Raw genomic sequence first — 15326 nt, 5'->3', positions numbered from 1 at the left:
ATAGATGGAAAAATTGAAAGAAAAAAAAGAATTATCTTTCCATTCATTCTTTGGTAGAGTTTAAAAAATAAGAGGAAAGAAAATAAAATCTTCAAAGATACATGATTTGAATTTACTTATAACTCTCCTGTTTTCTCTACTATTATTATTCCAATTTGAAAAGAGTGTTGTCTTTCCTCTATTTGATCTTTTCTATCAAACACACTCAAATTTTATTTTATTTTCACTTTTCTACTCTCTCTTCCAAGGGTTGAAAATATATACATCATTTTTTCTCAATGGAAATATATATCAATATAGATATAATTGGAGTTTGTATGTATTAAACTAGAAAGCGGATATAACAAGCTGACAGCAGACCTAGCTGCCAAAACACAGCTATGTTACGTATAGTGACTATATAGTATATAATCCAAGGTATGAACATAGCTTGCTAGGTAGTGCCAAAACAGCAACCCTGTGGTCGTACTCGGTTTTCTTTCAACACATGCAAAAAGCTGAATACTTCATAGGAACCTTTGTAGAATCTTTAATATAAGCTTAGCTCATATGATGAAGGGCTGTTTAAACCCTTTACGGCCGCGTTTCCTCCTTGGGTTGGCGCTGAGCATGCAAGAAAACGCATTTACAAGTTCAGAGTCCTCCTCAGTTATAAGAACCTTTGCTGCACTAGGGTTAGCAAGGAGAAGCTTTGCCACAAGGTATCCAGCAATAGACCATGTTTGAAACAACCGTGACTGCTTTCCGATAAACCTCGCTCTTCTAGTGTCATAGTATTCTGGCCACTTGTCTCTAGATAAGCGTCTCTCAGCAAGCATTACAGCTTTTTCAGCAATCTCTGGTCTGTTCATCTTCATGCATGCCACAGTGAGCTGGAACAGCACCATGGTTATGTTAATTACAAGAAACAACTCTAATGGAGAATTAAGATCGGAAGGCATCTCAATCAATTCGCAACTGTATGGGTGTTAAACTTTTCACAACTCAAGATGAAAGTACAATGAAAGATATGAACGTAAATCAGTAAATGTGTCGAGCTGTTTAATCAGCTAGTAAAGTTTTCTTAGTTAGGAAAGAATAAACTAACCTGCCAAAGCAAAGTTGGCCAAGAACCTCCATTGTGGTATGACCAGGCACTGCAATAAAAAAGAATAATCTTTAAGTATGGCTGGAAGAACTAGGAACGTATTGCCATAGTTGATTACTGAGAAGCAAGAAAAAGCGTAATCATATGGTTGAAGGCAATACGTGTTCTTGGGGTCACTTCCTGTGATAATTCGCCATTCCTGGCCCTCAAGAGCAGGATAACATATTTTCAATGGAATATCAGCCACCAACTCCGACCATTTTTCTTCAACAAGATCCAATATGGCATGTGATTGATCAACCGTTGCAAGGCCGCCAACAATAGACCATAAGTTTCCAAGTGAAAAGAAACGGAAATCCATGTGAGCTGGCTGCAGGTTTCCAATCAAATAACCTCCCCTAGAAGGCATAAATTCCACTAACCAGGAAGGGATTTGATCAGGGTAGATGTTGAACTTATTAACTGCATCATATGAATACTCCTCTGTCTTGTAACGGTAAATTTCATTAAGCTTTTTCATGTCAATCCAGTAATATTCTCTGATGTGAAATGATAATGCAACTAAACGATTGTTAAGAGCTCTTATAAGGTCAGCTGAACCATCTTCAGGAGCAAGCATCTCACGTGCACAGAGTAATGCCGAATAAAAGAGTGCCTGCAAGAACACAAATCATTTTATGCAAATGGATACCTTTATATCTCTACTTAACAATGAACATGCCAACAATCATTAAACTTCAGTTTCTATAAGATAAAAGCAACTATAAACCTGAAAAATATTATAGAGCACTAAAGGATAAAGATGTTTCTTCTCACTTAAAGGAGGAGAGGAGGAGGTCCCCGGTTTAAAACAATGTTGCCTCAAGATTAACAATGTTGCACTACATAGAGGGTACAGATTTGCCTCTTGGCAATTTTGAAGCTACCAAGAACATATTCCTCAAAAGAGCAACTTAATCAAAGGTCCACATCAAACATTTTAAAAAGTACTAAACCTGAATTTCCAGAGGATGACCATGAATTCCCATGCGACGATCTATCATGCAAGAACCATCTGTCACTAACAAAGTTGGAAACATGTCAAAGCCATCAGCGAGACAGAGCTTTAAGATCATTTTAATCCCAGTTTGCACATCAACCCTCTCTTGCACTGAAAGATCTCCGGTGCATTTTCCATAAGCTCGTAAAAGTATAATCCACCATAGTCCTGGACGTGAGATAAAAATTTGAATCATTAATCTCTTGGGTTAACTACAAATTGATGTATACCAAGATGTATGCCAGAGAGAGAATACAACGCAACATTCTCTTACCAGAATCAACCGGAGCAACACGGCCGATTGCAGCTTCACCAAAATCAGGGTCTAATACATCTTCAGTCACAGAATTGTCACCATCAAGTGGAACAGTACGCACTTTGAAACTGGCAGGCATCAGCCCTTGACCAGGACTATGACAATCCATGGTTTTCTCCCAGCTCTGTCAATAAAGAATTAAAAAGAAAAACAGTAAATCAATTGAAACGCGTCAATTCATGCTCCAAACTAGTAATCCAATTGTAATGCTTGATCAGAGAAATAAGATGGGCATTATATTACCTGCAACTGAAGAGTGTGCAGAATGAAATTCCGAACAATATCATATTCTCCCTTCAATAGAAAAGCTATCCCTGAAGGTATGAAGTCACGGATAAAGACTTGATCATAGTTTAGAATGCTTGAGCTGCTCGTATCGCTTGCAGCAATTGTTCCAATCGGGTTACCACAATAATAAACAACAGACTCCTTTAGCAAATCCCATGCTTCTTCCTCAATCCCTTTCCTACCACCTACTGTCCCGACCCCATTTGTGTCACCACTGGCAACCCCTTCCCCATCGGATTGCAACAGTTCATTCAACTCTTGAACATTACTCACATTAGTCTTACCATTTATAGAAAGTGATCTGGGTCTTCCATCATCTGCGGTTAATCCACTAACCCTATCAGCCCTTTGGCATTTGCAGCTCAAGAGACATGATATTTTTGTTAGGTTCTTTCTATCAGTACTACAAAAACTGATACTCCTAAATCCACACCTCTTTATTCCATTTCCCAATGTTCTTAAACTATGATGGAATTGTACTAACCCTAAATTTCGTTGTTTTCCAAAATTTGAACTAGAGTTGGATAAAAGCATATGATTTAAACACAAAGATGCTTCTGACAGCGCCATCAATCTTGAACCCTAAACTGAATTCAGTTAATTTCTTCAACCAACTACCTATTTAACAAAAAAAGAAAAAAAAAGCAAAATTATCGATTAATGAATAAAATAATAAGATTATGGATATTCAGTTCCCTGTGAAGCTAAAGAAAGTGGGGGATCAAACTCACCTCTGTACAATCCAAGGATATTTATCAGTTTGGTTGAAGCAAAAGGAAGGACCATCCCCAGATTTTTTTTCTCGAGAAAAGACAGGTTCTTGGATGAGGTATGTTAGAATTTTCTCGGCATCCAAACAACTTGCTCGTTCTCGCCTTGTTAGGAAATCTAGGATGGACCAGAATGGAGACAACTCAAAACGGCACCGTATTATCCAATTCTAATGCCCAATTGGTCGGGTAGGGGGACAATTTGGTGAATTTCGATTGGGTCACAAATAAAAAGATAAAACCAAACTTAGGGGGGAATTGGATAATGTTCTCCTTTTTCCTGAAAAATGATGAATAATTATGAGTTGCGGCAATGAGGTTTGCACGTGTGGCCTTTCCAGGGACACATTATTGAATTATGTTGGTTTCAAAATAGAAATTTTTTAATCATTTCTCTGAAATTTAATTATTATTTATTTATTTAAATTTAATTATAAAATATTAGTATCATATATTTTTTTAAAGATTTAATATCATATTATTTAAATCTAAATCATCCTGTGCAGTCAGATTTTAACAATTAAATTTTTACAACACAAAATCATAAATTATTAAACTTTTTCTAAAGGCACATATAATTTTTTTCAGTATGTTTTGATATATTTTTTGAATTTATTATTATTATTTATATATTTATAGTCTAATTTTTATTTTTTAATAAAAACATATTACATATAAATATTTACAAATCTTAAAATTATTAATTAGATTAAATAACTTAATTTAATGATTATATTTTGCTTTTAACGTAATTATAAAAAATAAAATAATTAAAATAAAAACGATTTAAAATGGTAAATTACATCCATGATCTCTTTAAAATCTAATTTGTCTTATTTTAATCACTTTAAATTTTTTTTTATTTTAATCACTCTAATTAAGTTAATTAGGGATCTCTCTATAATCAGATCATTTTTTCCTCTTCCTCTTCCTCTTCTCTCTTCCCTCTGTTCAGCACCCTGCTTCTTCTTTTTTTCAAAAGGTAGCTAAAAGGTAGAAGTTGAGTTGGAAAAGAAGCTTTCAAACTCAAACAAAAGAAAAAGAAAAAAGAAAGAAAAAGGAGAATGTGCATTTGAGCTCTGCTGGTATGAAGGATAAATGGAAAGTTTTGGTTGTAGAAAATCAGGCAAGCAAGTGAAGAAGACTTCTCTCATGTATTCATGACCTTACATTATGTAGGCAAGGATGAGAGTGCAGGATATAAGAAAAATTGTTCCACCTTGGGCGGTCTTTTCTCAGCGCCAGAAGTGAGTTATATTTATGTCTCATCCTTCAGATTAACTAAACGAGGCAAATTATTATTTTCTGTTAAAACAAATCTCAGATGCAAATTATTTTATATCTTTCATCTATACGATGGCATAGCCAGCATCAGAGTTAATAAAAGCAAGTATTGAGCCAACTCTTTACAGGTTAGTGTTTACTCCTGCTACGGTTGCTCCACTACTTACAGGTTAGTGTTTTTATTTTTTTATTTTACAACATTATTTGCTTTCCGTTTGTTGTGTAACTTTTTTCCTACATAGTTTGATGATGTTGCACATAGTGTCCACCCTCCGTAGGTGTTTCCATTGTGTGAAAAGGGATGAAAAACAAAAAACAAAAGCAAAAGCAGGGTGCTGAACAGAGAACAGAAAGGAATAAGCATCTTGGACTAATTATAAAGAGGTCCCTAGTTAGTTTTAGCCAAAAGTTGTAATGGATTTCACTTGAGATCTTTCTATCATCAAATCACACATGAATACATAATGGTCATAATTGTCTCTGAAAAATAAAATAAAAAAATATTTGTAATGCCATGCATTCGTAGTATTGATTAACTGTGATAATAAGAAGCAGGGATCATCTTAGCTATTTACCATGCAAGGGAAGAATAGTCCTATATAGTAGGTAGGATGACAAGAATAATATTATTGAATAAGTAACAAATAATACTAAAAACCAAAGAAGCGCCTACTAGCTTCAATGATCTTGTTTCCCACATTATCAGACTCCTTTGTTGAATGGGCCACCATGATTGTATTTTCATCGTCTGCAACTGGAACTGTGTCATATTGATGATCTATTCTGCAATAAACAACATCGTTGGCGGCAGAAGCTGATGAGGCTCTCTTTGAAAAGGCTCTCTTCATGGCCTTCCCAATCCCTGATGATGATGATGATGGTGAACGTTGTTTCTCATCCTCCAAATCAGCTCTCATTGAAAATGTTTTCTCAATCACTTTGCCATCGGAACATGCTGGTGATGATAAACGTCCCAAAGGGTTTTGCCTCGATACAACCCTGATAAGCTCTTCATCTTTATCTTCATGCCCTTGATGAAGAAATGAATCATGGAGATTACCTAGATCAGTGTTTATGGTATTAACACTGATCTGGATCCCCTGTTTTGAGTCTTGAAATTTGTAGCTTGGGACGGACATGGGTGTTTTGAGGAGGAAATATGATGACAATAGTCTTTCCTCTTAGGCCTTTATGTATAGAAGAATATGTTGTAATTAAAGCCTTGCAACTGACCCCATGTTGTTTGATGAAAGAAAAACTCATCATGGAAAACACTGCAATTAACTGACATTGAAATGCATTCATGAATCATAACTTCTGTATAGACAATGACCTGCCTTCTGCAAGGATATGGAAAACATGTTTCTACAGTTCATTCAACATCTCAATGGCTTTGTAACTAGATTTCTCCAGAAAACAAGCAATATCCCAGGCCGAGTTTTGTATTTTTCATATTCAAGTATAAAGTAAAATTAACAAAGGGGCGCACTAGAAGCTTTGAAGAAAAAAAAATACATCACATGATATCCATGTACAAATAGGAAGTGTAAGCCTTAGGTACTAACAGTAACATACCAGCAAAAGGCAATATGTTCATCAGAGGGCTACCCCTTGAAGACAAGGCTAGAATTTAAACTTGCAGAGCATAAAAAATATGCTAAACATCCTATTTCATCAAATCCTTCAGAGCTTGTGGTGAAACACTACATACAACCAAAATCATTTTTGAAACCAGCATATGAACAATTTATAGTGTGGTTCCTTCCACAATTTTTTCTTTGATGAGGTGTCAGCCAAATTTGGATTTAGGCAGATCCTACAAAATACAAGCTAATACCTAACAAAAAAATGCTAAGAGTAACTTCACATGTCCATGTTATGATCATTATCGTTGTCACCATCGTAATATTCATCATCACGCTGGATTTGCTTGTCTTGGGTGTGCTCTGTAAAGAAAAATGTAAAGGAGGTGTATTAGATGCAGAAAGAAAAAGCTTTCACCAGAAATCAAATGGCAACAAATGGCAACAAGTGTGCTTGAAGGCACAGCATGATGCCACAGCTGTAGGCTACACGTTATCTACTTACGATCCATGCGCTCATCAGCATTTTGCTCATCTTCATCAAAATCAGGAATATAAAAATCAGGTGGAACCTGCAACACAGATAATAGCCATTAGACCACCGATATTTTGACAAGTAGTCTGGCTTGTCCAGATTCAGATTTAATTGGAAACTAGTTGTTTGCTATTCACCTCCTGCATCTGTACACCTGGAGCATGTTGGATGCTACGAAGGTTTTCCAGTACTTGCATCGTGATCGTTTTAAGATATGACTTGCTATTCAAATTCTCCTGCATAATCAACCGAAACACGAAAGCTTATGAGGGTTCTGTCTTCTTTGACATCATTGTGGCACGATACTAACTATATCGAGACCATATCAGCTGCCAATCAATTGAAAGAAATAAGTCCTTGAATGAACTTCAATTGTCCAAAATAACGTACTATGTGCCCATTTGGAATATTCAACAAGCAATCTGGTGCAAAATATTTGATATACTCATTTTCTGGGATTTCTGCACAAGATATCAAACTTTTAAGTAAGTTTGCCAATCTTCCAACCAGTGGAACATGTTAACAGCAGCTGTCTACCGAAAACATACCCACACACAGTGAAGAACTAACCAAAGACCTTTAAAATCTATCAGCCAGCTTATTTCAATGTCAAGCAGATATACAGATGCAGCAATCAACATAACATTCACATAAAGAAAAACATCTTAGGATATCAGCAGAGGTAATCAATGAGTTAACATATATGTTTAGATGCTTTAAAAAAATAATTTAGCTAACCCAATTTTCACGCCAAGTTGAATGGGAAAAATACCAATTTCAAGATAGCATGTCAAGAAAACAAGTGAGGATAGTCTTAGTATACCATTCGGAAGTTCTGTATCTAAAAGAACTCCGGTTTCAACAGTCCAGCAACGTGCAACATTTTCCTTAGTATATCCTCCACCTCCGGTAACCTGTAGGAAAAAAGATTCCTCTCTTTACTTTAAAAACAAATTATTTACAGCAGTTAAAAGGTAGTCAAACAAACAACATACCAGTAAAGGTAGGTTGAATTTCTTCACAATTTTAACACATTCAGCATGTCCTGCAAATAACATCAACAGCTCCAACATTCATCAACAATTTAAGGGGGAAAAACAGTCCTTCCTTTACAAGTCAATTTGAGTACCATCAATTGAGAGATTGAAACAGCCCAAGCGATCCCCAGCAAGAGAATCTGCCCCACATTGAAGAACTATTGCACCTGGTTGATACATTTCAACAACCTTGGAAATAATCTACAAAAAGTTTATATTTGCACATAATGGTTTAAATGATACAGCGGCATAGAAAAAGCAATTACCTTTCTATTATATGTTTTTATTTCGAGTACTTACTATCTTAAACAATCTAGTGAAGCTATTGTCATCAATTCCATCTTTGAGTGGGACATTTATGGCGTAATACTTTCCTTCTCTTTCTCCTATGTCCTTCAATACAACTTGTATCAGTATTTCATTCCAATATCAATTTGGTGTAATACTAGCATTTCTTGATAAAAACTATCCAGAGAAAAAGATGTTAGAAGTGATGTAGATAATAAATTTCATGATTATACAAATTTGAAAGCAAATAGGTAAAATAACAGGAAGGACGCAACTACACTAGTTCTCTTTCTCCAATAAATAAGTTTAACTTGAAAAGTTTATATGCTAGGAAATGTTCTCCCCTAAATTCAAAAAGAAAAAGCATGAAAGAAAGACTAGCACCATCAACAAGTATAGCTCCTAAATAAGAGCATATGTAAAACAATATCATGGGTAATTTGCTTCTTGAGACATTGTACTTAGAAAAAGCTGTAATTTAAAAGCTTCAATGAGCAACAAACCGGTTTATGAAGACTAATAATGCCAGAGTGCCACATCCTATTAGTAGGGGATATATATAATGCATTGAGAACAGTTAAAACACTTAAAACAAGAATCAGAGTTGGAAAAATCGACATACTCAGCTGTTAAACAATTTAGTCAAAGCATCTATAAGATGATGCTTGTGAACAAATATATTAACAATAAAATTTACCAGTGACACCAAAAAATAAAACCAAGTTACCTACTGTTACTGCTAAAACATTTAACACCAATAAAAAGCAAAGAATTGAGAATAACCTTCACATCACCAGTTCCAGGAAAGAACATATCTCCAAACTTGTGAAAACTAACAGTCATCACCCTATCATAATAGAATTTCAACAAGTTGATTAGAGACTGCATTTATCAACCTTAATTATTAAAAGTGCAACAACTGAAATCGCATTTCAGAGATGCATGAAGATGCTAAGCCTCTTACTGGTATCATAAAATAAGCAAAGTTGATCTAATTTTAAACCTTACAAATGGTTATACGAACATCCCCCCCCCCAAGTGGATAATTCTTCTAACAGTAAATCACCCAAAAAGCAGCATTTTTGGCTCCTTTTCTGAGCTTCAAACTTTTGAAATGATGTCTAATCCAGCTCCTATGCTAAATTCACAATCCAATAACAAAAGCAACCTACCTGTCAGTGAAATAAAAGGCTTCTTCAACCCCATCACCATGATGTACATCGATATCAATATACAAAACACGGGCATGATACTTCAGAAGCTCCAAGATTCCCAAAACCAAGTCATTGATGTAACAAAAGCCAGATGCCTCACACTTCTTGGCATGATGTAAACCACCAGCCCAATTTATAGCAATATCAAATAACTGATTGTTTAATCTTCTTGCAGCATCTGCCAGCCATGACAATCAATTACAACTGAAAATGCACAAATCAAATTAAGAAAAAGAGCCCACCATATCAGAATTTACCTATTGTCCCACCAGCATAAATTTGACAAAATTCAAACAAGTTTTCAAACACAGGGCAGTCTTCTCCAAGATTGTCTGGGAAGAAGAAAATAAAAAAGATGGAAATCAAACTCCAAACCCATATACATCAGAAAAGCATAACCTAATCCTTTCTCCATATGATATTTGCATGTTCATTGGAACGGGTAAAATACAGATGACAATTTTGATAGAGAATTTCTAAGAGGGGAAAGAATAAGAAAATAGAGGAGAGAGATAAAAGTTAAAATTTTGAACCCTGTTCATATATGTCTTAACCATCAAATACGTGCCTTCTTTTAACATGACTAACTACTGCCTAAAACTGCTAACTAACTCATATTTTGGACTATTGCTAACATGTCCTTATACATTATTTGGCCTGAAATATTATTGAAACCAGATAATGTACCCAAGTCAAACTACAGTATATAAGCATGAAAAAAGTAAACAGCTCTGTCAAATGGAGAGAACTGAAATGTGAAATGAAACCATATCACTGCTAGAAACAGTACATGATCGCTATCACTTTCACCAATACTATGTTCTTAAAACTTCTGTAACCATCAATATTGAACAAGGCAGTCCACAGAACTTCTTTTCAACACTTAGATTAGATCAAGCACTAAACTAACTATACAATTAGTGACAGTGTATCAACTTGAATCTAGGCTTAACCCATTAATTTAACAATTAGAGAGAAATAATAAGAATAAACTAGTTCGATAGCACAATATATAATATTAATTCGAGAAATGAAAAAGAAAATGTTATACATACATCTGGCCAATTCATTCGAGAACAAATGCTGCGTATCTGGCGTAATTCGATGCAAAAACTCGACATAATCAGCTGAATGGAACTGAGCGAGTTCAACGGGGTAAGCCTTGTGGGGACGCTACATTTACCATTCACCAAAGGGAAAAAAATCGTCAGAAAAAGAAGAGAGAGAAATTTAGGCCAGTAAAATTAGAAAAAGTTTCGAGTATTTGAGGAACTGACATAAATTTCCATCTTTTTATGGAGGTCATAGGCAAGGACCAAATGGTGAGTCATACAAAGCCGGTGAGGTTTCATTGGATGATTAGGTCCAAAGTATACGCTCCCTACATCTCCTGCCAAACAACCGAAAAATAGTTAAATTTGGATTTTTTTTGGGGGGGGTAGACCAAAGTTAGGGTTTTCAAAGATTTAGGGAAAACAAGGAGATTATAAATAAAGATTTTAAATTGAAATAAACAAATTAAAAGCAAAAGAGATAGAGAAAAATAAAAAGGGGGTGATAAATTGTGAAAATGAGAGGAGAGGAAGAAGAGTGAAGAAGAAGAAGATGATACCGTCGTAAAAGTAGGATATTTTGTCCTTGGAACGCATTTTGGCAACTAATGAGAAAAGAAAAGCAAGAGCGGAAGAGAGGGAAACTGGAAGTCTTTGGCTACAAAGAGTCCGCCATTGTTAAAGCTCCTGACGAGAGTTGCAGAGATAGAGCGGGAGAGAAGAGGAGAAATAATTGCGTGCCTCTCAGGTGTACTACATAGTGTATCAGATGCAAGACGCGCGCGTAAACAATGCCGTTAATCTCACATTTAATAACATTACCCTGTTTTTAGTATTAGAGTCGTTTGGACCAGTGGTTTTCATGCCTGGGCCAAGCCGTGATCCAGTTTTAAAAAGGTTATCAGGTTTAGATTGGGCTTGGTCTTGTTCAATCATTTTATTATTTAAAAAAATAGAATATCCAAAAATTATATTTTATATATTATGATTAAACTTAGATAAATATATTTTTTAAATTATTTAATTTAAATTTACACAAACTTGAGGTCAAATAATCTTTACTTAAATTCAGTATGGATCGAGGAGTAGAACAAATAACTCTTTTTTAATATTTATTCTTATATTATTTATCAAATTAATCTAAATTGGATCGGTTAACTTTGCTGACATAACATACATATGAGTTGTCATATTAATAATCAATTAATTTTTTAAATTAAAAATCATAAAAAGTTTTAAAAAATATAAATTAAATGTAAGTAATATGTTATTGAATGAAATATATATACACACACAACAATGTTAGTTAAATAATTAAGGAATTTAGAATATAGTGATGGATGAATTTGGATAGCTTGCGGACAAAACGACTTTAAAGTTAAACCCCATCCAAGAGCATACACATAAATTCTTGTAAGAATGTTTGTATCATTATTCTGATTAACACAGTCCATTCAATTTTAAAAATATCGATATATCTTTAGCAATATTATTGGGATTTTTATACTTAAGGATTAAACCATTTGTAATTCAGATATTGTATATAGAAATACATACATAAGGATTAAACTATAATTGATTTTGAATTTTTTTTAATTTAAAAAAAGACATAGAAACTGTAGCGACCTAAAAATTTTGGCACGGGCGCTAATCGAAGCGATTATTGAAAATTTGAAAATGGAGTTTTGATTTTATTTAAGAAAATGAGTCGCCACCGATCTTTTTTCTAGGTGTGATCGAACACCTTCAAAAATCTCTTTTTAGAAGAAATTTTTTTTAAAAAAAAAAAGAACTTTTCCAAAAAAAGGCAATTTTAGGTCCACGTCAAAATCCAGAGAAAATTAGGGTTCGGGAGTCGGTTACGCGCGAGGAAGGTATTAGCACCCTCGCGACGCCCAAAATTGGTATCTCGTTAAACGCACGTTGTCTTAATTTTCAAAAATACAATTTCAATTTAATATTTAATTGTGATCCGATTGAAACTTGAGAAAACTTTTTTTTTTGTTTTTAAACACGAGAACTTTGAAACACAATAATAATTTTTAAAAACACGAAGATTTTTGAAACACGAAAATTTTTTGAGAACACAAAATTTTTTTGAAAACAAGGAAATTTTCGATACATGAGAATTCTTTGACACGAAAAATTTTGAAAACACGAGAATTTCGAAAACATGAATTTTTTAAAAAAACACGAGAATTTTTTGAAAACACGAAAACATGAAAATTTTGAAAACACGGGCAATTTTTGAAAACATGAAAATTTTTTAAAGACGGGAGTTTTTTTTTGTTTTTTGTTTTATTTTAAAACACGAAAATTTTTCATTTGAAAACACGAAAAATTTTTCATTTTAAAACGCGGAAATTTTTTTTAAAAACACGAAAACTTTTGAAAAAATACGAAAAGTCGAAAATTCCTAAAATACGAATAATTTTTAAAGACACGAAAATTTGAAACACGGATTTTTTTTTAAAACGTACCGTATTTAACACGAATCGATGATGTTCACCCCAACATAGCGATGAAATCGACGAATTAGTGTCAAACCAATTCAACTTAATATTTAATCGGAATTCCATTAAAACACGAGGATTTTTTTTAAATACGAGGATTTTTGAACATTTTTTTATTTTAAAAGGACGTCCCGAATTTAACACGAGCTATCGATATCCACCCAACATAGCGATGAAATCAATAGCTTGATGCTAAATCGATTCGTTGCCTTATGCATTAAAATAATTTTTATTTTAAACATGCAAATAAAATGGCATAATAATATTTATAAAACTATTCTAAAAAATGTAAATTTAAATTAAATGAAACACCATTTAAATATATGAGTTAAATTAAAATGGCTTTAAAAAAAATTACCAAAAGCCCAAAATTGTGGGCTTGAAGAATAGGCCCTCTTCTCTTTGCTTCTTTTTTTTGTTGGGCTGCTACTTGCGGGCTGCCAGGAAATGGGCTGAATCTGTTGGACTATTGCGCTGGGCCTGCTGATGAACTGGAGCTGCACGGGTGGGCCACTGCTGGTGGGCTGCTGCTAGTCCACCAAAACTAGCCTGCTGTTTTTTTTGTTTTTTTTTTCTTTCTTTTTTTCTCTCTTTTTCTTCCTCTTTTTTTCTTTTTTCTTCTTCTCTTCTTCTTGTCTCAAAGCCTTGGCCCTTCTTTTTCACCGCCGTCGGTGTCTCCTGGGTGCGGTGGTTGGACGGTCGCCGGCGTTCTCCTTTCCCTCCTCTCTTCTTTTTCTTTCTTCACTTCTTTCTACTTTACTTTTTTTTGCTTGCTTGCTGCTATTTTCCTTTCTTTTGTTTATGCTTGCACATTTCTTAGCTTGACTTCGACGAGGAGCAACGATGATCGTTGCACGGCGATCGTGGTGGCGTGTGTACGATGGCGGTGAGCGTGGGATCGGCCCATGGGAGTATTTTTTTGCTGCTGGAATTTTCTGCTATTTTTTTTTTGCTTTTGGTTGCCGAAAAATCCCCCTCCCTTCTCTTCAATTTTTCTTTTTAAAAGCTCCAAATTTTGTCCTCTTTCTCATTGTTTGCAGGTGGCAGAGGAGCCATGATGGCCTAGGGGGGCTGCTGGAGTAGCTCGACTGGGAGGGGTACGCTCGGCTGCTGCAGGGCGATTAGACAAGTCCAGAAGGACTAAATTGCATAGGATGCAAAGCTTCTGGGGCAAAAGTGTAATTTTAGCAAAAATATGGGCCAAAATGTAATTTCTTGAGAATTTAGGGGTCAAAGTGCAATTTTTTTTAATTTTTGTATTTTTTGGATTTTTTTTTAAAACGAAATCGATCCGGACAAAATTCAGTGATTACAGTTGCCCCTCTTTGCTCATCGCTGTGAAACAGGGATAGAGCAAAGACTTAAAAGCACTGAATTTTGTTCGACTGTCCAAAATTTTCTTTTTACTTGAAAAATAAAAATCGAGAAAAGCTCGGCGTGTGACCCGAAGCTCAACTCACCTCCTGGATTATGAGTTGATCTTCGAAAAACAAAAATTAAAAATACCTCGACATGTGCCCCGAGGCTCAACTCACCTCTCGCAATATGAGTTGATTTTTGAAAAACATGAATTGAAAAATACCTCAGCGTGACCCGAGGCTCAACTCACCTCTCGCAATATGAGTTGATTTTTGAAAAACAGAAATTTAAAAGAAATACCTCGGCATGGTCCAAGGCTCAACTCACCTCTTGCAATATGAGTTGATTTTTTTGAAAAACATAAATTTAAAAATACCTCAGCGTGACCCGAGACTCAACTCACCTCCGCAATATGAGTTGATTTTTGAAAAACAGAAATTTAAAAGAAATACCTCGGCATGGTCCAAGGCTCAACTCACCTCTCGCAATATGAGTTGATTTTTTTGAAAAACATAAATTTAAAAGAAATACCTCGGCGTGACCCGAGGCTCAACTCACCTCTCGCGATATGAGTTGATTTTAAAAAAAGACATAAATTAAAAATACCTCAGCGTGACCTGAGGCTCAACTCACCTCTGTATTATGAGTTGATTTTTAAAAAAAGACATAAATTAAAAATACCTCAGCGTGACCCGAGGCTCAACTCACCTCTGTATTATGAGTTGATTTTTTGAAAAAAGCAAAAATTTAAAAATACCTCAGCGTGACCCGAGACTCAACTCACCTCTGTATTATGAGTTGATTTTTTGAAAAAAGTAGAAATTAAATAAAAAAAATACCTCAGCGTGACCCGAGGCTCAACTCACCTCTGTATTATGAGTTGATTTTTGAAAAAAGCAGAAAATTAAAAAAATACCTTAGCGTGACCCGAGGCTCAACTCACATCTGTATTATGAGTTGA

General features: G+C 34.8%; 2 protein-coding genes across 5 annotated transcripts; both read right to left on the bottom strand.

Annotated features, from left to right (window-relative positions):
- Positions 1-297: 297 nt before the first annotated feature.
- LOC121220866 (alkaline/neutral invertase E, chloroplastic) lies at positions 298-3769 on the bottom strand. The gene is made up of 7 exons (XM_041100532.1): positions 3462-3769; positions 2686-3348; positions 2401-2566; positions 2083-2294; positions 1249-1742; positions 1088-1136; positions 298-872 (listed from the first exon to the last, which is right to left on the bottom strand). Exons 2-7 carry the CDS (start codon positions 3298-3300, stop codon positions 546-548), a joined length of 1863 nt encoding a protein of 620 aa, XP_040956466.1. The 5' UTR covers positions 3301-3348; positions 3462-3769; the 3' UTR covers positions 298-545.
- A 2487-nt stretch (positions 3770-6256) lies between these two features.
- On the bottom strand, positions 6257-11297 carry LOC121220865 (histone deacetylase 9). Of its 4 annotated transcripts, none has more exons than XM_041100528.1 (14): positions 11054-11297; positions 10719-10831; positions 10497-10614; positions 9699-9773; positions 9400-9619; positions 9011-9074; positions 8240-8332; positions 8032-8140; positions 7898-7947; positions 7726-7816; positions 7293-7363; positions 7040-7138; positions 6873-6939; positions 6257-6730 (listed from the first exon to the last, which is right to left on the bottom strand). In XM_041100528.1, the coding sequence occupies exons 1-14, from the start codon at positions 11088-11090 to the stop codon at positions 6648-6650; spliced, it is 1290 nt and encodes a 429-aa protein (XP_040956462.1). In that variant the 5' UTR covers positions 11091-11297; the 3' UTR covers positions 6257-6647. The 4 variants fall into 4 exon arrangements, with proteins under 4 accessions (XP_040956462.1, XP_040956463.1, XP_040956464.1 ...); XM_041100529.1 differs by having other exon boundaries at positions 6869-6939; positions 11054-11293; XM_041100530.1 differs by lacking the exons at positions 9699-9773; positions 10719-10831; positions 11054-11297 and having other exon boundaries at positions 9400-9645; positions 10497-10620.
- Positions 11298-15326: the final 4029 nt, after the last annotated feature.

Source organism: Gossypium hirsutum, chromosome D09 (genome assembly GCF_007990345.1).
Source record: "Gossypium hirsutum isolate 1008001.06 chromosome D09, Gossypium_hirsutum_v2.1, whole genome shotgun sequence".
NCBI classification, from domain to species: Eukaryota; Viridiplantae; Streptophyta; class Magnoliopsida; order Malvales; family Malvaceae; genus Gossypium; species Gossypium hirsutum.
The sequence above is the reverse complement of the archived record's forward strand: the minus strand, read 5'-3'. Positions and strand labels throughout refer to the sequence as shown.